This window comes from Apostichopus japonicus, chromosome 16, assembly GCF_037975245.1.
Source record: "Apostichopus japonicus isolate 1M-3 chromosome 16, ASM3797524v1, whole genome shotgun sequence".
Lineage (NCBI taxonomy): Eukaryota > Metazoa > Echinodermata > Holothuroidea > Aspidochirotida > Stichopodidae > Apostichopus > Apostichopus japonicus.
Genome location: NC_092576.1, coordinates 41012845 through 41037154, shown reverse-complemented (window position 1 = coordinate 41037154; position 24310 = coordinate 41012845). Strand labels below are relative to the sequence as shown.

Sequence of the window (24310 nt, the reverse complement as noted above, 5' to 3'; positions counted from 1 at the left end):
CAGTCATTAGTGGATCAGAGTTTAGGCAGAGACTGCATAGCTGCTGAGGAGATAGAGAGGTGCACTAGTGTTACATGTACATTGTGTGTGTAAGACCTTGTAGGTTGATTATCAATTAACATGTTACTACCAGTCATTAGTGGATCAGAGTTTAGGCAGAGACTGCATAGCTGCTGAGGAGATAGAGAGGTGCACTAGTGTTACATGTACATTGTGTGTGTAAGACCTTGTAGGTTGATTATCAATTAACATGTTACTACCAGTCATTAGTGGATCAGAGTTTAGGCAGAGACTGCATAGCTGCTGAGGAGATAGAGAGGTGCACTAGTGTTACATGTACATTGTGTGTGTAAGACCTTGTAGGTTGATTATCAATTAACATGTTACTACCAGTCATTAGTGGATCAGAGTTTAGGCAGAGACTGCATAGCTGCTGAGGAGATAGAGAGGTGCACTAGTGTTACATGTACATTGTGTGTGTAAGACCTTGTAGGTTGATTATCAATTAACATGTTACTACCAGTCATTAGAGGAACAGAGTTTAGGCAGAGACTGCATAGCTGCTGAGGAGATAGAGAGAGACTTACACAGGTAAAAAAAGTGACCTTTGGTAACCATAAATTGACCTTTGGAGACCTGAAAGTGACTTTTGTAGACCTCCTAGTGACCTTTGGTGACCTTAAAGTGACTTTTGGTGACTTTTGGTGACCTTTGGTGACCTTAAAGTGATAGATGGGAGGAATCTTTAAGTTTGCTTTATTTTGATTGTTTTGTTAGGTCACTGCCTGAGCATCCAGCCTTCCAGTCAGAATTAGGTATAGCTGCCCTAAGGAGAGTCCTCATAGCCTATGCATACCGTAATCCTTCCATCGGTAAGTTTACTATCATAACTCTGAGAATCATTATTAACTATATGAAATATTAACCATTGACACTAGCAAACTTCCAAATTTACTATCATACTCTAAACAATGTGCTGCTCAGGAGATCAAACTATTACCATAGACTAAATGGCCCCTCTTCTAGTGAAACCATTAGCCCGATCTTTGATGTTTTGCCTTCATAAATGCAAACATCACAGATCATTTGTTTCATTCTTTATTGGTAACTGACAAATCCAGTCTGGCCAAGACTTCAATGCTGCTCTACTAGCATGGGGGTATCCATGAAAAATAGCACCTATGGCCATGCAAATTGCGCCCCTGTCCAAACATCTGACACCCATCTTTTAGATAACTGTACTACAATATCAGCTCAAAAATACAAGTCAAACTTGTTAATCTTTTAAATGAACAAATTATGGCACTACATGATAATTATAACTGCACCTTCCTTGCTGTCACTGAATGCAACTTGGTCTATGATATGATCAAAGTCAGTTTTTTTTTCTGCCCGCCCCCCCTTCTACACTCGGTCGCCAGTTAGCTAAGTTTTTTAACAAAAATATACAAGGCCTGTTTACTATCCTAGGATGGCTTGTGTGACTTAATTGAAAGTGATCAATGGCACCCCTCCCCCCCCTCCATTCAAGTGGCAGGTCAGTGCAATAAATATAGTGCTTAAATATGCCACTGTGCAAATGACACATCATCTGATGTAAACTCACTGAGCTCTTTGGAGTAAACATTTTCTGTCTTCGACATTCTTAGAACTGTACATGTTGTCACTGTTCATTGAACATTAAACATTGAAGTATTTTCTTACATATTTTGTTGAAGGTTACTGCCAGGCCATGAACATTGTTACTTCAGTGTTGTTGCTGTATGTCAGTGAAGAAGAGGCATTTTGGCTACTGACAGCTATGTGTGAAAGACTGATACCTGACTACTACAACACTAGGGTTATAGGTGCCCTAGTAGATCAAGGTAATAAGCATATTATCACACTGTAAGAGTAGTGCACTAGGGTTATAGGTGCCCTAGTAGATCAAGGTGATAAGCATATTATCACACTGTAAGGGTAGTGCACTAGGGTTATAGGTGCCCTAGTAGATCAAGGTAATGACTATATTATCACACTGTAAGGGTAGTGCACTAGGGTTATAGGTGCCCTAGTAGATCAAGGTAATAAGCATATTATCACACTGTAAGAGTAGTGCACTAGGGTTATAGGTGCCCTAGTAGATCAAGGATATAAGCATATTATCACACTGTAAGGGTAGTGCACTAGGGTTATAGGTGCCCTAGTAGATCAAAGTAATGACCATATTATAACACTGTAAAGGTATTGCACTAGGATAATAGGTGCCCTAGTAGATCAAGGTAATAAGCATATTATCACACTGGAAGGGTAGTGCACTAGGGTTTCAGGATCCCTAGTAAATCAAGGTAATGACCATATGATCACACTGGAAGGGTAGTGCACTAGGATAATGGTTGACCTAGTAGATCAAGGTAATGACCAAAGTATTAATTTATTTATTATTTTACACTTTTAATCTGTACTTCCGTAGTATTTACGTTTTTTTCTTTTTTTCTTTTCAAGTTTCCAGAGTGAATTAAATTGCCTATCATTTAGATAAAACTGTCTGAAGTGTTCTGTTTTGACTGACTTTCTGTTTTTTACTCCATCCAGGTGTTTTAGAGTTACTTACCAGGAACCATCTTCCAGAGCTTTCAGTGAAGTTAGAACAACTTGGAATTCTCAGTATGATATCACTTTCTTGGTTCTTAACAATCTTCCTGAGGTAAGACATCTTAACAAAATAATAGTTTGTTACCCAGTATTGGTTTCAAGTAAGCCCATTTATGAATTCTCACCCATCATTCCAAACTGTTGGGAGTTCCTGATGCTTGGGGCTCAATATTGCAGTCACTTTCATTCCAGAAATCTGCAGAATGGATTTGACCATAATGATATTTAGACTTACCACGTTCTTAGCATTTCAGCTGTTCAAAACTTATAAAACAAACACTTACCGTAGAACTGTGACTAGGTCCCCATGTCCTTCCTTCACCCACCTCTCTTTAACTCTCTGTCTCAATTTTAAAACAGAGGTTTTATTAATCCCCAAAATGTCTCTAAAACTTTCTTTTTTGTGGGGAAAAGTTGCCCATGTTCTTCTTACCCACCTGTATTTAACTCTCTGGCTCAATTTTTAAAATGAGGTATGATTAATTCCGAAAATGTTTCTAAAACTTCTCTTTTCTTTTTTTCTCTTCTTTTTTCAGTGTCATGCCATTTGAGAGTGCTGTCAATGTAATGGACTGTTTTTTCTATGACGGGGCAAAGGTCATATTTCAGATTGCTCTGGCAGTGTTGGATGCCAATCATGAAGAGTTGTTGGAGTGTGAGGACGATGGCCACGCTATGATGGCCCTCAGCAAATACCTGGACAATGTCAACAACAAAGATGCTACTTTACCACACATGCCTCATACCACCATCACCTCTCTTACCCCCGGTAACAAACCCTCTAAGGTAAAGACATTTCCTGATTTGATTACAGCACTGTCACACACCCACTGTCACACACACCTTGTGGTACCCACTGTCAGACACCCATTGTCACATACACCATGTCACACCCACTGTCAAACACTCACTGTTTCATACACCTTGTCACTCCCACTGTCACGCAGTCACTGTCACACACACACCTTGTCACACCCACTGTCAGACACCCATTGTTGCACCCACTGTCACATTCATTGTCACACACACCTTGTCGCACCCACTGTCAGACACCCATTGTCACATACACCATGTCACACCCACTGTCAGACACCCACTGTTTCATACACCTTGTCACACCCACTGTCACGCACTCACTGTCACACACACACCTTGTCACACCCACTGTCAGACACCCATTGTTGCACCCACTGTCACATTCATTGTCACATACACCTTGTCACACCCACTTTCACGCACTCACTTTCACACATACTGTCACACATACTGTCACACGCCCTGCCAGACCCCCACTGTCACAAACACCCTGTCGCACCCGCTGTAACACACTCACTTTCACACACCTTGCCGCATCCACTATCAGACACCCGCAGTCACATACACCCTTACATACCCACTGCCAGGCACTCACTTTCACCCCATACTGTCATGCACTGTCACGCACCCACTGTTGCACCCACAGTCATATTCCTTGTCATTCATTGGTTAACATTCTCTTTGTTATTTCTATTGTTTTTAAAGCAATCATTTTACTCATATCATATCATTATCTCACATCTGTGTAGGTAATATCTATGTTATCAGACACATGGCAAAGAAATAAGTTGTTTCCATTTCGGAATGCACATAGGCACTAAGATACCATAAGGCCTGTAGCAAGGTTTTCTCTCTGTGAGAGATTAACATGTGTAAATGATGCATAATTTGTAACCTGTGAGGTGCTCACCATATTACTAGTTTAGAAGAAAGCTAACAGCATTTCATTCCTTGAGTGAGCAGTTAACCTGTATTAATTATGAAAGATTCATTATCTGTATTACTTATGAAATTTTGTTTGCCAGGGAGATACTCACCATCTTACTACTGTAGTTAATAGTTTAGTTAGTAGAAAAAAAGGATCAGGAGGGACACTCAAGCCCTCATCAAGGACCCTATAGAGAGAGGAAAAAAAACAGAAGACACAAACACTCAGACCTGATTACAATGCTTAAAGTGTTTGTCTAAAGCATTTTTAAACCCATTGACACTACTTGCAGGTACAACTTTCTCAGGCAAACCGTTCCACTCATTCGCAACCCTATTAGAAAAAGATTTATGCCAAATATTAATCATACTTTGTGACTAATCCTACTTTGTGACTATTAATCCTACTTTGTGACTATTAATCCTACTTTGTGACATTGCCACTACCTTTCAGATTCAGTCCCTATACTCCTGTTTTATTTCATATCACTACAATCAAAAAAATTACAAAATTGATTTGTGTCATTTCTTGTTTGAAGTTTAGTGACTTGAAGCATAGCTCATTACAACACTAGAAAGTGATCACCTATGTGATTAAGGGTAACAGGGGGAGGGGAGGGGGAGGGTTGCACCAGGATTCAAGAAGCTAATTTACAGCATAGACTATCATCATAAAAGAAGTGTGATGTTTTAAAATTAATTACCCATCTCATCACAATTTTTCTTTTTCTTTGGGTGACATGGCAGCCATCGGTAGAAATAGGGGATCTTATTTTCAACTCCTACCAAAAGTACGGTCGCATCTCCTCTGAGTTTATTGAGAAACAGCGGCTGAACCAAAGACTAAGAGTGGTCCAGGAACTTGAAGATTCTGCTCGGAAGAATGTGGTTAAGAGCCTCTCAGTAGAGACAGACTTTGATAAGAAAGAATTAGAAGAGCTTTATATTTTGTTTAAGGTGAGATTTATGTAAGAGAATAATCCAGGTCAAAATGTCTTTTTGATATGTTAAAGAGGAACATAATCTAGGCATTCCGGTGTGTATTCAATTCCTATGTACCGTTTGTGAGATATTGACAGTTGTAGTTGCCACCTTTCGTACCAAAAGTGAACTTGGAGCAAACAAGAGTGACATCATTGTTGCACACTGATAAATAATGTTTTGTTTTTCTTTAAAATTTACGTCTAATTTTATACTCCACAATTGGATGCCTCCATAATGTGAATGTACCATAGGTATTTGTATTTTATAAACATCACTTCCCCTTAAGACAAACTAGAGAGATTTATTTTAAGATTGGAGCACTATAGGCATGCATACCAATCAAGTTCCTCAGAATGATGTCTCACAATTACTTAAAATTGTCTACTATACTTGTTTCATTTATGTTCAGGGGGGTAGGAAGCTTCCAAAGAGTGGGGGGGGGTCACAACATCAGAGGGGCATTTTTAGCTCATACCAGCATGCTGGTGTGAGCTATTGTTACAGTGCGGCGTCTATCACTCTATCTGTCAACAATTGGTAAAACCGCTCCCACTCGCACAGTGTTTGATGGAATTTCATGAAACTTGGACACAAGGACCATTGGGTATAGGGCCATCAGAGATGGTCCGAAATTTGCGGTCAAATAGGGGGAAAATAGGAATTATATCCAGTGGTGTGGCCAGGATTCTGCTAACAGAGGGGGGGGGGAGGGTTATCCCTCATGGGCCCAAAATTGGTGGAATCTGAAAAATGGCCTGAAATTTGGTGGGCCATAAAGTTTTGCGGGCCCTACATTTTTAAGCTCAAAAAGGTATGAGCTTCTGCACCATTGGTGCTCTAGTCTCATTTCACAACCACCACTCGTTATGCTATAAACCGATACACACCGGCCATACCACTTAAATATATATGATGTGTTAGTACGCTATCAATACTATTATCTTCATCAAAAGGGTACATTTCATTTGCCAGTAGGGCACATTTGCTACTTTGGAAAAAAGTGGGGGGGGGGGGCATGTGCCCCCATTGACCTCGGCTCCTACCCCCCTGTTTATGTTTAGATTTGATCAAACAATAACACAGTAGAATGGGTTAACAACATCTTATCCCATTTGAATTATCTTCACCAGCTGTTCCATTGAACTAACTGACAAACTGTGTCAAGCTTTAACCTAAGACTGTTTTACTCCTGCACTGTTTAGTCCACTTAATGGCTGCTAAGTTCAGAACTCAAGCATTTTAGCAGATACCCACGACCATCAGCTTTTGCAAAACTTGTTACTCTATGGAATTTGTATGTGTATGATTGAGTCATGTTTGCAACAGATATTAGGTCATATGTCATAAGCAAACTAAGTTAAGTCTGACATAATAATAATTATAATAAATGCAAATTTATATAGCGCCAATATCCAGAGGAAAACCAATGCTCAGTGGTGCTAGTGCTCAGGGAAGGCAGTCAACAATAGATCTTATAACACTTGATCAAAAAGATATGAATATGCTTTAAAATTGAAACTCAAAGGGCTGTATACAGTGTATAGTTGAGTCCTGTTTGAAACAGATATTAGGCCATATGTCATAAGCAAACTCAGTAAGTCCCACATAGATAGCACTTGATCAAAAAGACATAAATTTGCCTTAAAATGACTGCTTTATATTGGTTCCGAATATTTCATGCACGCTTCGGCTGATCAAAAATTTGGGTCTACTTTCTTTCTTAATTTTTGTTTGTTTTTGATGCATATGGAGAAGGATCATATTGATGCTCCAGAGAGTAGGTAATGTTTAAACTGCTAATGTTCCAATCCTTACCTTCCCAGGATGAGTACTTCTCTGGAGGGTTGCTAGGCAGCACACAGATTCTAGACCAAACACAGTACTTCTTGACGCAAGTTAAAATTGATCAACAGAAATTCCAGACATTATTTCTTGCCCTGTCTCCATGGGCTAATGGTATCCATGGTGATGTAATGGCTGAAAGAGCATTCAGGGTGAGTTTGATAGTTTCATTCATGTAAGTAATATTACACACTACAATTTGAACCTTTAATCAGCCCAGTAATGTGAATTGTATATATATATATGCTCACTGTGCATTATGGTTAGGCCGTAGGAGCCAATTATGTAATTACGTAATCAATGGCGGCTTAATACTGTGCAGTGAGGTGAGGCCTTAGGAGCAAACTTTAAAAGCGAGCGTATTCAGTCAATCACGCAGCGGTTAACTTTGAAATTGAATATTAGAGAGTTTTTTGGTTACTGAATAATCTAAATTGTCTTTGATCCTTACCTTGGTTATTCCTTTAATTACTTTTATGACATCTTCTAGTTAGCTGTGACAGTCTTAATTTGAAAAGGGAATAGCTGATCATAGTATCTTTATGAGTTGATTATGTATGAAGGTAAGTTGTGCCACCCTTACTGTGACAGTATGCTAGATAATCACTTTTTAAATTTAAACTTGTTTGTTTGTTTTCTAGTTGCTGGACCATGATTGTGACAGTTTGCTCTCATTTCGTGATTTTGCGGTTGGTCTGAGTGTCATGTGTCGTGCTGAGATGGCAGAAAGACTTAGAATGTTATACGAGATGCATCTACCACCAGCTCTCTTACCAGAAGAGATAGAAAGCCCTGTAGTTGACAATAGAACAGGTAAACATATAGCTGGTTCCTAGCTTCTCTGTCAGACTGTCAAATTAAACACACTATAATTATGAAAACAAAAGAACTACAGGTGATTACTGAGGGCGTTGTGGTCAAGTGGTTAAGGCAGTCGACTTGTGATCTAAGGATTACAGGTTCGAGCCCTGGCCAGATCATTGCGTTGTGTCCTTGGGCAAGGCACTTTATCTCCATTGCCTCTCTTCACCCAGGTGTATAAATGGGGACTTGCGAGGTGACTTGTAAATATAGTTGCGTGCGCCAGTTTGTGGCTGCACCCTATGGGAAGTCCCCCAGGGGACACGTGGCTGTGGTGCCCCAGGAGAGATTGTTTGAATTGTGCACACTTTGGTGTGTAGGTGTGACAAGTTACCAATGATCAGGGTTAAGTACAGCGTGGCGAGACTTTTTTGTAAGTTGCGCTATGTAAGAACTGTTAATTATTATTAATTATTATTACTGGGTCATTTGTTTCCTGACAATTGTAGTGAAATTACATGATAGCAGATACAAGAATATTTACATGGACTAACAGTCAGTGTTGTAGAAGAAGGTGATGTTTTCATCTCACAGTGACAATGGTATAGTTAGATCAGGAAGCCAAGACTAGTATTTAAATAAAGTTATCTTATAGCTGATTACTATTTTCTGTCAGACTATCACACTGCACACAATATAATCAAAGTGGACGGTAGAGTTAATGATTGGTAATAGGTTGCATTTATAGTGGAATAAATAATGAGACTTTAACAATCAGGGGGTTATGATTACAAAAGGTAAATCTAACTTGGTTGTTACACAAAACCATGTTAAGATAATTAAGCCGCTGTAGTAATTCAAGATTACCTCTGTGGCCGAATAGATAAAGGTGGGGGCATTTGAAGCAATGAGGCTTAGCAATCGGGAGGTTCAAGAGCAATCTACGGTTTTCCCATCTGAGATGACTTCCTAAAGTGAAAAGATTAAATGTTGAATTGGAAGCCACCCTTAATGTACGTTCTAATCTATAAGCCCTTGCGGGTTTCTCCCACATTTGTGGTTGCTTAAGCATCGTAAGTATAACTGCTGATTATTAATATTATTAGCTTCATTTGTTTACAGAAGGCAGTGTATCAGATACTGCCACCTCATCAGATGTTAATCCCACCCTAAGCACAGAGACAGAGGAACAGGGAAAGGTACAACCTACAGATGAGGCAGAAGATGCCATGGATTTCTATGGACCTGAGGTAGGTGAATCTTAATATGGTAGGGGGAGGGGTGGGGGAGTGGGAGGGGGCACTTTGGACATACTTGCCTGCATTTATCAATTAATTTGAGGGGGTGAGTGAGTGATGGATAAGAAGGGAAATGTAGGACTTTTATGGACCAGAGATTGGTGAACATTAAAATGGAAGGGGAGGGTAGTGGGAGGGGGCACTTTGGACATCCTTGCCTGCATTAATCAACTAATTTGAGGGGGTTAGTGAGTGATGGGTAAGAAGGGAAATGTAGGACTTCCATGGACCAGAGGTTGGTGTACAATGTACTAGCAGTGATAGGCTGTTAAAATGGTAAAGGAGGAGGGTGGAAGTGGGACAGTGAGGACCTCCTTGCATTTTTTAATCAAATAGTTTGAGACGTAGGTGTTTCTTGAAAACAATGATAGCTTGTTAAAATGGTTGAAGTGGAAGGAGTTGGAAATGGGTTTGTAAGGAGAGGGGCGATGTTGATAGGGTTGATAGGGTTGAGTGGATAAGAAGGGGATGTAGATTTCTATGGGCTAGATGTAGATGCTTCTTGAATACAATGTAAGCAGTGATATTCTGACAAAATTCTGAGGCGTGAGGGGGGGGGGGGGGTGGGAGTAAGGACATCCTTGCATATGTTGAGAGGATAAAGTGTGCAGTTGCTTGACAGGGATGTGGATTTTTGTGATCTTCGGTGCTTCTGGTATGTAATATAAAAACAGTGATAACCTGATAAAGTTGTAGTGGATTGGGGGGGGGGGGGGGTAGAACACGTTGCATGTATTGACCAACTATGTTGTGAGGGTAGTGAATGATGGGGTATTAGGAGGTGTAAATAACTGTGGTCCACAGTATGTATTATAGCAGTAATAATGTGCTAAACAGATTAAAAAGACTTTAAATGGCATATATATCCTTGAAGGTCTTTTTCAAGTTAAGATTGAATAGAGCGTAGAATCTTACTAGATACCTTGATGTTGGCCAGTGTGGAATGCATGAGAACAGTTAACTCCCTTGATGAATTAGGATTAATAGTGACTTCATTATCTTAAATATTTAGGTAACTTGAAAACAAGAAAATAAAGTAGATTGATGATGCTTGGATGAAGAAAAATGAAACTTAGTGAGAGACTGATAATCCTTCAGTGATGTGTGACATCATGGTTGACAAAAGTTAGTCAAGACTGAAATGAGAAATTGAAATGAGAAATGTTGCTCTGTGGAAAAGAAATAAAAACATAAGAAATTTAGTCAAGACTAAAACTATTTGAAATAGATAGTTTCATCTGAGATGTAAATACTTCTCTACACAGTCTCCACCTTCAAGAATAAGATCCCCCTTGCAGGACCCATCAGAAGTTCCTGTTGCATCTTCATCACCTGAAACAGAATCACCTACAGAGGAGGAGGAATCACTATCCGGAGGTTCTGAGGCCAAAGCAGAGGATACATCTGGAACAAACAATGGTAAATTACTGCTCTTTGTAATTGTAATAGTTTGTAATAATTAGAGAGATTATATTCATGTGTTCCAATAGTTGTATTACAACAAGGATTATGTGCTATAAAGACAGGAGTCAACAGATTACATTGAGACAAGCATAACATCTTACTTTTTAGAATATAGTCAGTTTTATCTTCCACAGACTCAGACTCAAATAAACAATGACGTTAATTTAACATTAATTCAAATGTCATATACATAAATCGTATAACAATATAAAGATGTACAAGGTTGGTTTAAATGTTAATACAAGCCACTGTACATATTCTTGTGAATATTCTGTGAGTATTGGACAACACTTTGTGCTGAAAGAGCATCTTATACATCTAGCAATTTGAGTATTTGCTTTCTGGTATCATCAACTATGCAGAACGTAGATGCCTTCACACTTGTAGCTTCTCTGAGAATTGATCAGTGTCTATGGCTGTGAATATTGGACAACACTTTGTGCTGAGTGTTCAGCATCTTAGGCATCTGGCAATTTGAGTACTTGCTGTCTGGTATCATCAACTATGCACATCTTTCCGCAAATAATCCATCACTGTGTATGCTTCAGTTTATTTTGCTGTAAACTTTTTCTTTCTGACTCTGATCACAGCCCTGCGAGAATCTACAAAACAGACCATATTTAACTTTTATTTTTATAAATTCAGTGATTTATTCCTGTATTTAGTGATTAGCAGGCTCTTATCAGTGTTAAATTAATTTATTCTATGATGATATTGATTTTTTCATCAGTCGCTAATGATCCAGGTTTAGTGTACAGTTAGTAGCTGGTTACCTCATCTTGGTTTTTACATGATCCTCCTTTTGGTCAAAGCCAGATAAGCGTCCATTTATTTGATTTCATCATGATGATTTTTCTTTCACAAGCAAATTTTAATTTCATCAGTTGAATGATTCTTTTTCATCAATGATTTCATTCATCAGATGAGTTCATCCTTAGCAGTTTTAAGGTCCTCTCTTTTGTGATTATATCAATTTATCATTCTCTATGATGCAGGTTTAGTGTACAGGACATCTGCATTTGTTTATAACATTTATTTGGTCAAAGGAAGTAGTCTTATCTTTTAGTTCATTTTATCTTCTCTTTACTAACAATTCCAATTTTATCTGATGAATGAGTTCATCCTCAACTTCATCTTAGTTAAAATCTAATCCACTCGTAAATACTAAATAGTTTCATTTGTTGTTCAAAGTTCATCAGTGAATCTTCTACCATTTTCATCATCTGAAAAAGAACGATAATCAAGATATCTCAAATGAAAATAATTATTAATATTTATTCTTAATAAACAATATTTAAACCACACCTTATATAGGATGATTATACCCTAAGGAATATGCTTAATATTACATATTTGTAAATATTTTAGTGAGTACGTGGTGAGGGGGACGTTGATATGTCATGAACCCCAAACATGACTTGCCTTAGAAGCTTTAACTTTTCACCACAAGTCTATCGTGCAGGTTTTAAAAAACGTTTTTGAGTATAGCTAATGTCTGCCTAATATTAATAGTTGTAATAAAGTAATAATGAAGTCCTTACTGCATGCATATGTATGGTTGATCTTTACCTAGCAACAACTATGGTTGAACATTACCTAGCAACAACAACTATAGTTGACCTTTACCTAGCAACAACAACTATGGTTGACCTTTACCTAGCAACAACAACTATAGTTGACCTTTACCTAGCAACAACAACTATGGTTGACCTTTACCTAGCAACAACAACTATAGTTGACCTTTGCCTAGCAACAGCAAACTGTCCATTTAACTACAGAAGTGATTCAAGCCTAAATATTTTTTCAATTAAAGTTTTGATATATTATTACAATTATCAAGGATTTACAAAAGTTTACGATTAGTTATGAAGTCAATCTATTATAATACCAGAGCTATATGACTTCTGACAAGGACATAATTCTACCTCTTAGGTATATTTGCCATACCTGTACCTCAAATATTTTTATTTCTGTAAAAACAGATAAAGGAAAAATTTCAATTTTCAGCTTTTAAGCCCTTCATCCATAGAGGCTCTAGCTATCATTATTTAACTTGGAGCATACATGAACATTAATTGGCCTAACTTCATGATTTATCCTTGCTTTTCATTGGATTTCTCTGTATCATTAGTATGTGTATGCATCTAGCACAGTTCTACATGAGCTAACTCTTAAAACATTCTCCCTTGCCCTTCCTTAACCTTAACTTGTCCCTCTCTTGTCCCTCCCTGGGCCTTAGTATAAATTAAATCAAATGTAAAAAGAACACATACCTTAGATAAGTTTTACTGCAACAGTGGTGAAATTTGTTGTAGTCATTATTACAATTGTTTTACATGTGTAAAAGTAAGTTGGCGTGACGTTTCCATCCTAGCAGGATCTTCTTCAAAGGCTAAATGACAAGTAACAGTAACAGAAGGGGCAAAAACACACACAGAATACAGACAGGTTAATGAGCATGGTGAACACAAAGAGATAGATATAAGGGGATTAGTAGACAAGGGATGGAGAGAAGAAAGAAAGAAACCAGCAGGGGAAGAGGAGAGGTAGGAGATAAACAGTGGAGGGACAAAGAGAGGATTAAGGGAAGGAGTAGGGAATAAACTGGAGAATGACAAGGACAGAAAGGTTTGGAGAAAAAAAGGGTGGAAGAGAGCTGTGAGAAGAGGAGTGATGTCGGGGAGGGGGGAACAAGGGGAGAAGGAGGGGGGCTTGGCAGAAGAAATTATTTAATTGTTTTACAGTCAGTTGTTTCCCTTTTATTTCATTCTAGTTTATTCGATTTGTTTTTTACAGATGAAACAGATGACAAAGCTGCTGCTCGAGAAGGTTATAGATACTATCTTAGAAAGTGGGCGCAGGAGAAAGAGCAAGAGGAAAAGAGGAAGAATTATAAAAGCATCCCAAAGATGAACCAGGTACTGGATACAAATAAGAACCTTCATCTTCCTTCAGGACTAACCTCCCCGACCCTCCACCCACCCCCTCCCCAACCCCCCATCTTTGTTGACTAAGCAATGTAAGAACCACAGAAATATATCTACTTTGATTTACATTAATCTACTACAGATTGAAAAATAAATTTAAGCAACAGTTTGTATACATTTACACTGATACACTGAGAGTAAGTGAACCTCACCCCCACTCTCAGAATTGTCAAAATCTAAAACAAAGTTTGTCCAGAAAGAATGTTTAGGATTTAGTAAAGTATCATATAAAAGAACAGTCACAGTTTTTTCTTCATTGAAAATGGCTGAACAACATACCAAGTCCTGGACTGATTGACTGAACAAAGAATCCTCGGTTTTGCATAGGATTAACCTCTTCCCCTCTCCAACATTTACCCTCTCCCACATTTAACCCCCCCCCCCCTTCTACCACCAACTAACTCTTGATTTACTCACCAATGAAAGAACCATAGATGAATATATTCTACTTCTGCCAGATACAATTTGATTAAAACTATGAAGCAACTGATGAAATAATGTTGAAGACAGTTGTGTTTACACTAAGTCTCTGAGATGCTAGGAGTAAATGAGCTTCACCCATATAGACAAAATGTTTCACTTATAATCCTAACTTTTAATACAGGATTAAGCCCTTGCTCACCCCCTTTGTGATACCCCCACCACCCCCCCCCCCCAAACAAGATGACAAATGTTGGTTGACCGATCACTGAAAGAACCAGAGATGTATAGACTTATTATACCTAAGATATTAATAGAATATAATTTATTAAATATGTGTCAACTGATTGTAAAGACATCTTGTGTAGTTTACTCTGAAAAGCTACTTGAGTAAAATACCAAAAAACTGTCTTTAATTAACCAATTCTACAATGGTGATTATTTAGTACAGTGTAGTGAAAATGTTGTGTTGCGGTTGTTTGATTTCCTAGTGATATTTTTTCTTTTGTTTCAGAATCAATTTATACAACTGCTGAAGATGTTGTATGACATGTTTGGTGACCATCCTAATGAACAGGAGATGTACAAGGCACTGGCCTCGGCAGGATCTCTTCTCTTTGAATTAGGAGAGGTTAGTCGTAGGTTCTACATGAAGACCACCCCATCCTCAGACCCAGCATCAGCTACGAGCACTCCAACTAAGAACATATTCGGTAAAGAATTGAAAAAGTTAAGTGCACATGGTGACAAGTCTGCTGGGGGTATGGAAGGGGACAAGTCTGCTGGAGGTACAGAAGGAGACAAGTCCAAAGGGGCTACAGAAGGGGGCAAGTCTGCTGGAGGTACTGAAGGAGACAAGTCCGCTGAGGGAACAGAAGGGGACAAGTCTGCTGGGGGAACAGAAGGGGACAAGTCTGCTGGGGGTACAGAAGGGGACAAGTCCAAAGGGGCTATGGAAGGGGAGAAGTCTGCTGGGGGAACAGAAGGGGACAAGTCCAAAGGGGCTACAGAAGGGGACAAGTCCGCTGCGGGAACAGAAGGGGGTGAAGTGAGTCATGAAGAGGGGGAGACAAAAGAAGAAGGTGAAACCCCGAAAGAAGAAAAAGATGTTTCGTCATCTGAAGCAGTAGAACAAACTAAACAGGATGATGTTAAACAACAAGCTAGAGAAGATACCAAAAAGAAACTGATACCAGAGGGGTTTGGAGGATTCGGGGTACTTGGGGTACTAGCTAGTCCTGATGGTGATGGAACAGAAGAGGGTAAACTGATGAGACCAACAGAGTTGAAAGCACTAGGAGAGGATGAACTTGTTGACTGGCAGATAACATTTGAACAGTTTCTGGCTTCCATGCTGACTGAATGTGCCCTTGTCGAATTCTTTGAAGCCAGACCAGACATTCTTGCCATGATTAGCAATCTTCAACAAGGTCGGTTCATCCAAAGACAGTACAGTGATGTTAGTCTTGGGGTTTCCAGTACAAATTAACTTCTATTAGCTATTCTAGACCTAAACAATTTAACACATGTTGTAATATTACCGATATAGAAGATATTCATTCTCTTGTTTCAACTAAAGGACACCTTTATCTTTAAATCAAAGGTTGTCATTATCCTTCATGGACACCTCCAATCTTATGACATATTCTCTTGGCAAAACTTAACAAAGACATGTTAAGATGTTTCATCCAAAAGAGCAATAGATCACACTTAGCCTAATTGTGCTTAGGCAATGAGGGTAACAGATGTTACCATTGACCTTTGACACAGTTAGGTGCAGCAATGTTACTACTGTATCCATCAACAACTGTGTTTTATCACTTCTCACTTGAATATATTTTCTCTCATCAAAATTCAAATTGCTTGCCTCATCGAGTAGGAATGACTCTATTAGATGCAGATTTTTGTGTGATCAAATTTCATCCACTTTTTTTTTTTTCTTTCTTTTTTTGGGCTTCATGAAGTTAAAAATAAGGAACAAGTATAAATTGGTGACACTTTATGTAATGGTATAATTAATTACATGTAAAGGGGCAAATGAACAATTTCAACATTACCAACTTTTTACTACAACATCGGAATGAAAGTTGGCTAGCAGACTTTGAATTACATAGTAATTGGATATTTGTGTGTGGAAATTTACCAAATTTACTCAAATTTATTCAAACCCTGCTTAACATAGTGTTCACATCATGCATTCCAGCCTAACGGTACTCCAGTTGGTCCTTCTGCTACAGAACGCTAGACTTATAATCCTGAGGTTACTGGTTCAATTCATGAAACACCTCAAAAAAAACTCCTGCCAGGAACCTCTCCACAAAATGGGCCCTTCAATTTTATGAAAAGTGACACTTTTCAGGCATTTCACGAAGTGGCGGAAAGAAGGGGGGTGGCGTGCCCACTGTGATCTCTGGTTTCACTGCCTTGTAGCCAACAATGTATTAGCTCTGGAGTATCAATGCAATAATTCTCTTTATTCTTCTAAATGACAAATAGTATATATACTACCTGATCTACCGTCTTATTCAACTTAGGCGACTCAATCCCTACTCATATCGGAATTTGGACGGAACATTTTCACATGGTAAAGCGTGAACCATTGCAGTATATATGAATTCAGTTCAACAATAAAGTGTCCCTTTCAAAATTCATTTATAACACACCATCAGTTTTTTCTTGCATGATGTACTTACAGTTACAATTTCATAGTTAAATACATGACTAAATATTACCAAATTTACAATCACTCTTTACTCCATAAAAATTTGCCCACAAAAGTATTTCATACCCAACATGAAAGTTTTTATCAGGGGAGGTGTTGGAAGGGTATTGTTTTCTTTTTATGTTCCTTCCTGTGTATATAAGACTTTCTTTGATTTCAAAAGTTAGTGAAGTTGTGTTCCCATCATATTGCAGTTAGTTTGCACGGATATATACCCTGGTCTTGAAATTTGCGTTGCATATACCCCGGTCTGGAAAGGCATTCTGTTAAATTAATAGTACTGCTAGTTGTAGCAGGGAGATGGGATGGCAGAGGTGTGTGTGGAGGGCCGGGGGGGGGGGGGGGGAACGTGGCTTTGTTGTAACTTTTGATATTCTTTAAAGTGTCTCCTATTTGACATAGATAAGTCATCCATTTCCACTCCATATGACTATCATCATTCTTACTTATGGAAGGATAAACATTGTACTCTTACAATAATTAAATGATTAAAAACAGACTTGACAATACTTGAAAGCGATTGAAGATGGGAGATGGAGAGGGAAGATGGGGGATGAGGAAGATGGGGGTGGGGAAGGCAAGATGGGGTTGGGGAGGGTAGATGGGGTTGGGGGAGGGAAAATGGGTACGCAGACGTGTCTGTTTGTGTGGAGGGGTCTTCTTACTTATTGAAAGATAATATTGTAATTTTTCAAATATTGAAAGAGTTGAAAACCTGCAAAATGTTAAATGTGCAAAAATTAGAGGACCTCACATTTCGATCCTAGAAGTATCTTCTTCAGAAGCAAACTGAAGCTAAAACAAACTAAGAACAGATAAAGAGACCCAAATGGACACACAGTTAAATTAGACAAATGAGCAATGAATAGAGTATAATTAGACACAACAAAGGAGAGGAAAGATGAATGGAAAGAGCGATGACTAGATAAACTCTGAGGGGTGTAACAATGGGAGGTAATTAGTAACGGAGGTAATTAGTAATGGAGGTAATTAGTAATGGAGGTAATTAGTAATGGAGGTAATTAGTAATGGAGGTGAAAAGGAAGGAAAGGGGGTTAAGAAGGAAAACTTGTGAATGTGGATAGAAAGATGAATGAGGATAGAGGGGGTGGGTTAGGTAGGGGGGTGGGTTAGGTAGGGGGAGAGGGGAGGGGAGGAAGAAAAGGGGAGGGGAGGTTTATTCATTCCCTTCTTAGATAATTAAAAGAGATGTGACAGGAGATGGGATGGCAGAGGTTTTTGTGGAGGGGGAGCGTGGCTTTGTTGTAACTTTTGATATTCTTTCAATTGTCTACTTAGGAGTGTATGACATAAGCCATAGTTATTGACCCTATTCTTAGCCCAGTGTGAATGATGAAGAAAATCATACTATGTGTTAGCTGTATCCTGAACCTGATTTTATTAATACATAGAATAAAAACAATATTTAGCTGTTCAAATGTTTGTAGAATGTATATAAATCCTTCGAAATAGTCATGTCTGTATTCAGGATCCTTCTAGATTAGTCAGGAAACAATCGAGTGGGTGACGAAGATGAGAGAAATTTGAGAGTGGAGGCTAGAAGGGGATGGTTGGAGGTCATTCCTTCTTCCATTTTAAACATCTCCCAAATAGCACGTGGATATATCCTATTGTAATGTTATTGTAAGCTATGAAGAATATTTTATCATTCATCTATTCATCTGGGCTATTGACAGTTCAAACAATATGCTCAAACCATTGTAGAAGGTATGTATGTATGTATTTTAGATCCTCCTGTAAGCAGGAACTCGCAAAGAAGCCTCATTGGCTTATCAAAGCCGCAAGCTGACCGAAGTCAGTCCCTTACATTCATATTTAAAATCCATGATTATGAATTGTCAATTGTCAAAAACTCTGTAACTGGATGACATACATTAATCTTGGAGTGACTCAAACTGGGGACCTTATGATTGGAAGGCACCGGCGTTACCCACTGAGCTAACAGTCCTTTTGACAGCATTGACAATGTTCTTTCTGTATATTAAGTAGGAAACAAGCAAAAGCCCTGCTAAATGTGAACTTTAGATCTTTTGATTGATCATTGTGAACCAGATACATAAAATGATAAGTTAATGATATGTTAATTACATGCTAATGAGATTTTCCCTCTTTGTGTATCTTTAAATTTACCATCCTAACATTTGTTATGTCATAAATTCTCAGTCATGTTTGATTTATGCTGAGATATTTTTTTATTAAAGTTGTTATTCCTGAGGCTGACATTAGCGGAAACCATGCACATTCTTTCAGCTTGTCTTCACTTCTCTCGCCCAACCCAATCAACTGACATTGAGAAATTAAAACATTAAAGTGTTATATAATTAAATAAAGAGATCACAATTAATTATTCATCAATATCAATTACAATTAATCTCGTGATCTTGTTTGCCTGAAATCATTCCATTTAATATGAGTTTTGTTAGTGTCTCTAAAGACTAAGAATAACAGTAATTATATAGATTCAATTATTCCTACAAAGTTCATAGAAACACTTGTTTCATCGTCTTTTTTCCGTTGTTGGAACAAATTCAATAAAATAATAGATTAAAGATGCTACTCTCATTGATATATTTTTTTTCTCGTTTAAACCACAAACATTTGTGAATATCGAATACTGAAAGTTTTAAAAGGAGGCAATTAACTTGCAAAGGTTATTTTGTTGTTGTTGAATGATGCTGTATATGTATGGGTCGTGTGAAAAAACAATTAAAATTCATCCTTGCCTATAAATTATGTAAATTACAAGTTTCGTCAACGTGTGTGGGTGGTGTGTGTGTGGCAGAAAACGTTAAACAACACAGCGCTATGCTGTACCTTCATTAAATATAGTTCGTTGTTAAATAAAATATTTATTTGCCGAAATTTTATAATCATAATCGCGAGACGGGGAGGCATTATCATTGTTGTTTTTATGTTCTTTTCTGTGATTCAAAATGTGCATTTAAAACAAAACGTCGCTTCAAGATTAGGTATTATCTGCTGATGTGCTAAAATGCCAAATAGTTCAAAAGCATTACTTTGCTACAAGTACTGTCCAGCTATAATGGTAAACAGTAGAAGCCCGAATTATCCGAACTAGCCAGTACAGAAGGTAGTTCGGATAATCGAAAAGTTCGGATAATTTAATTTTCATCAATTAACTAATATATTCGATATATAAGGAAATGATAGAGTGAATGATAATATACATGCTTAGTCAAAAGAATTTGAAACTGATCGTTACGTTATTTACATTGTACATAATAGGAGTACTGTACAGTACTTGGAATAAAATAACACTAGGCCTCCAGACTTTTTATTAACGAACGAATGGCCGGGTTCGGAAAATCGGGGGCTCGGACAATAGGGGTTCGGATAATTGGAATTATACTGTATGAGGTCCATGGCTATACTCAGAATATACATTGTGATGGTTTTGGCTTATGTCGATAGTGTTTTGCACAATTGGTACAGTGGTGTGTTACGTTGATATATATTTTATGTTTGTTATTATGTTCTTTTCTCTGATACAAAAAAGTTGTGTTTTTATAACAAAAGCCGCTTCTCCTTCAACCTAAGACGTCTATACTCGAGAATCAGTGAGACACTGGTAGTTGTTAAGTCAAATATGCGGATACGGAAGGGTTTTTGTGAAGTAATTAATTTTTTTCCTTTTTCAAGGTATAATTTTGTTATTTTAATTAATCGAGTTTGCTTTAATTGTATATCAACAGTTCACCGCTATGCTCAACCATTACATCCTACCCAACCATGTTGCTTTCACCACAAGTTTTTATTCTGTTTTTTGGCTTCCTTTTTTCTTTCTTTTTTTATTTAACATTTCTTTCAAGATTATGAATGGAGAAAGGTTATTATTGAATAATTAATGAAAGAATTAAGATTTGCTTTGAACTTGTAATTTTGATAAATATGCAATTTATGCCAGGATTTAATCGTATTCATTTGCACTTTGGGTTAAATATTGAAGTCAAAATGTGCGGTTCTGTGAAAGCTAGCAATTGGAAATGAGTTTAGGTTTGTAAGAAACCATTATTATGAAACCTTTGCAGCTGCGCAGAGTGAAATCAAACGTGTATCTCTTACAGTAAGACTCGATATACTACCGTCGACACTATGAAGATCGCCAAGTCTCTTCCAGTTCATGGAAGATATGTAAATAATTAATTCAAAGGTCATATCATCAGGGAAGAGCCTGGGGTAAGAAAAATATCACGGAACTTTGCAAGAATTGCGGTATAGGCTCCTGTTTGCGTATACTACAGTGTGTTAGGATAATAGTTTTTGTCCCCGAGGTAGAAAAGAATTCACGGATATTCCGCGAATTCGCGGAAATAGCTCATGCCTGTATCATAAACCATTAATAATTGCAACTAGCATAATATCTTTGAGGAAACCAACACCTATATCTATACCGTATGCACAATTAAAAAATTATGTTTAATGACCCAAAGTTAAAACGGTGGAAGTTTTCCAACTCCCGGAAAGCAAATAGGAATAAATCTATCGCGCTTTGAGTAGTATATTTCAGTTATATTTTTATCTCTGCAACTCTTCTTACCCCCCCCCTCCCGCCCCACAATTTGCGGCCCTTCCCGCCGATTCCACAATGACACGTGCAAATTCAAAATTTAGCCTCATTTAACCTCTAATGAAGATCCTGCTAGGATCGAAACGTCATGCCAACTTACTTTAACACATTCAAAATTTGGAATATGTGCATTGTCACATAATTTAGAGTTGTCGTGTTTTCAAAAGATTGTTGGTCTAATTATATCTGTAAAATAAATGCAATGAATCCGTCAGTCAAGTATCTTACCTTTAAGTACCGTCGTGCCTGACATCTCCATCCCCCACGCCCCCCCCCTCCCCATCCTCCTTCGCCACCCCACTAACCCCAGCAGCTCCTTTTTGTGATGAGAAAAACGTCACTTCTTCATACGCACAACAAATAATCACGGATATTCGTGAAAGTTTTTTGTTGTTCTTACTCAAATCCACCTTTCATATTTTATTTCGTATATGTTTGTTTTCTCTTTCTGTAGGCTACACTTTATGTTGTTGTATATCTTTATATTTTCTTAAATTTCTTTTCGCTTGGGGTTGGGAAGAGTGTTGTTAATTGGAAGACAAGACTAAGAATTAATTGGGCTAATTAATAATAAGCATATCTATCATAAATCGGCTTCAACATGATGTCTTGTAATCGCCATTAAGAGAGTTATCACATTCACATAATTTTTGTTTATGACGTCACGTCTGAAGAGTTCTATGAAATACCTACCTTATCCAGATATTTCTATCTACGCGGTCACTTAGATAAAAAAAAAATCCTTAAAATGTTGAAATTCTATTCAAGTGCATTATGTTGTTTTGTAAATCCAAATCTCTAAACCGTATTGGGAAGCGGTTTTAGTTAACACATAAAGGTACCACCTGTAACAAATGAAATAAATTTGTAGAGTTCCTTCAAACCTCTGTACTATTTTACTTTTGAACATTGAACATTGTGAAAGGCATTCTAGATCATTAGCGAGGGTATGACACATCGGATTATATAGAATACGCCCGTAGTTCTGTCAACTTAAATCGTATTACTGGACGGTAGTGTCTTCTTTACGCCTTCTATCGCTTACAAACAAGACTATATTGTCCGTCGATGAAATCATCAACCCTTCTCTTGTTAAGGTTATATCCTCCGCCACCCATCCCCCTCATTCATTCCTTACCCTAGTCTTGTTCTTATGTTTATAAATCTATGTTACAATGATTACATATACGACACCGTCATACTATTGTTTACGTCAGATTCCGTCTGAAATTCCATCCTACTCCGTAACCTCTAGTTTCTGGTGTATCTTCCGATTATGATTGTAGGGGTCATACATTCACCGTAACCATTAGCAACCTCTCCCCATGGGTCTAGAAAGACCGTAGTAAACAGACGCGTATGCGGATACGCGGAACAAACTCTTCGCATGGTTACACGTTCGCCGTTGTTAGGTGTCGATGTATGGTACGTAACATTTCAAACTAGCGATATATATTTGGAGTGGAGTCTATACAACTTCATGAAAAGTGAATGGATGGTGTGGACCATAGCTATCGCTCTCTTCCTTTTGTGGTTTCATGCTTTATTTTCTGCAAAGATCATCTAACCGTCGTCAACTCTATTGTGTCTTACGCTCGTCAGATTTGTACTATCCATAGATAAGAACGTCTTAATACTGTCACAACTTAAATTAGGGACGAGGAGTCAAACTGAACCAAGACTACACGAAATATCCGAGTATTTCCGAGATTTTATTGTGATATTTGAGAAGTGACTGTCACCTTCTGAGGTCACCGAATACTATAGGACATTGTTGCAGAAACGGTAAGATGGTTTTGGATGGTGTGGTTAATTTAAAGGGCCAGACGCAATCACGCAAACAGACATGGTAAAATTCAAAAGTTCAAACAATTCTTACGTGAAGCGTAAAGAAACTCTAGATCCTCAGGCAGTTCTGTGGCCTGGGTGAGGTGGAGTGGGGGTGGGGCAGTGGGTAGGGTAGTGGGTGGGGTAGTGGGCTCAGTGGGTGGGTGTGTAGTGGGCTCGGTGGGTGGTGCACATTAACCCACAAATACGCTAGAAAGTAGGAAGTTAAGTAATGGTCACTGATGTTCAAACTTCAATCAGCATCATTGCTATGCCGCATCAGTGTTGTTCTAGGGCTATTAGAGAGACATATTTTTTGGTCGAATTTAGTCCGGTCTGTCAATGAACTTCGTCGAGTCCAGTCTACTTTTGTTAGGCGTACTTATGACCTTAAAGTACCTCACTAGGGTAAGGGTGGCTCTGTTTTCCATCTGTAATTTCCCGCAAAACGGTGACAGATGAGGGAGGGGAATGCACGAAGCATATAGTAGGCATAGCATATACAAGTCAGTGGTATAGAACCTGTCCTGACTCCACAAGTAAACTTTGCATTCCGTTTAATAGGTTTAACCTTGTGGGAAATTCAGCCTCTAATCTGTTAATGGGGGCTTATCAATCAACCAATCAATCAATTATAAAAAATATATAAGCACTAATACAAGTACTCTGTGGATATGTTCGTGTTTAAAATCATTAAATGTCTTAATCATGTGTTACTCATGAATGTTATGGATAGGCTACCTTACTTCATCACTAGCTAGGTATCCTTTTGTTTATTTGAACTATAATAAACGTTTCCGACAGAGATGCTTTTAGTATTACATCAGAACAGGAATGACGTCATTGTCTCAGTCGAAATACAGACACCTTCAATGAACTTGCTGCACAAAAACACGTATACACAGATATTATCTACTCAAAATGCAAACTATGAACGTACGCATTAATTTTAAAACTGATCGTCACAATTCCATAAAAG

The 24310-nt window shown here is 38.1% G+C and overlaps 1 protein-coding gene across 3 annotated transcripts in view; it reads left to right on the top strand.

The window, feature by feature from the left end:
* The window catches only part of LOC139983673 (TBC1 domain family member 9B-like), a 50473-nt gene that overhangs the window by 24302 nt on the left and 1861 nt on the right, over positions 1–24310 (top strand). For all 3 annotated transcript variants that reach the window (XM_071997394.1, XM_071997392.1, XM_071997391.1), the window contains 11 exons: positions 778–872; positions 1719–1865; positions 2575–2686; positions 3171–3420; positions 5125–5334; positions 7185–7355; positions 7845–8016; positions 9127–9254; positions 10568–10721; positions 13563–13684; positions 14688–23289. In XM_071997394.1, coding sequence (XP_071853495.1) covers positions 778–872; positions 1719–1865; positions 2575–2686; positions 3171–3420; positions 5125–5334; positions 7185–7355; positions 7845–8016; positions 9127–9254; positions 10568–10721; positions 13563–13684; positions 14688–15662 — 2536 coding nt within the window. In that variant the 3' untranslated portion in view covers positions 15663–23289. The remainder of the gene's footprint in view (positions 1–777; positions 873–1718; positions 1866–2574; positions 2687–3170; positions 3421–5124; positions 5335–7184; positions 7356–7844; positions 8017–9126; positions 9255–10567; positions 10722–13562; positions 13685–14687; positions 23290–24310) is intronic.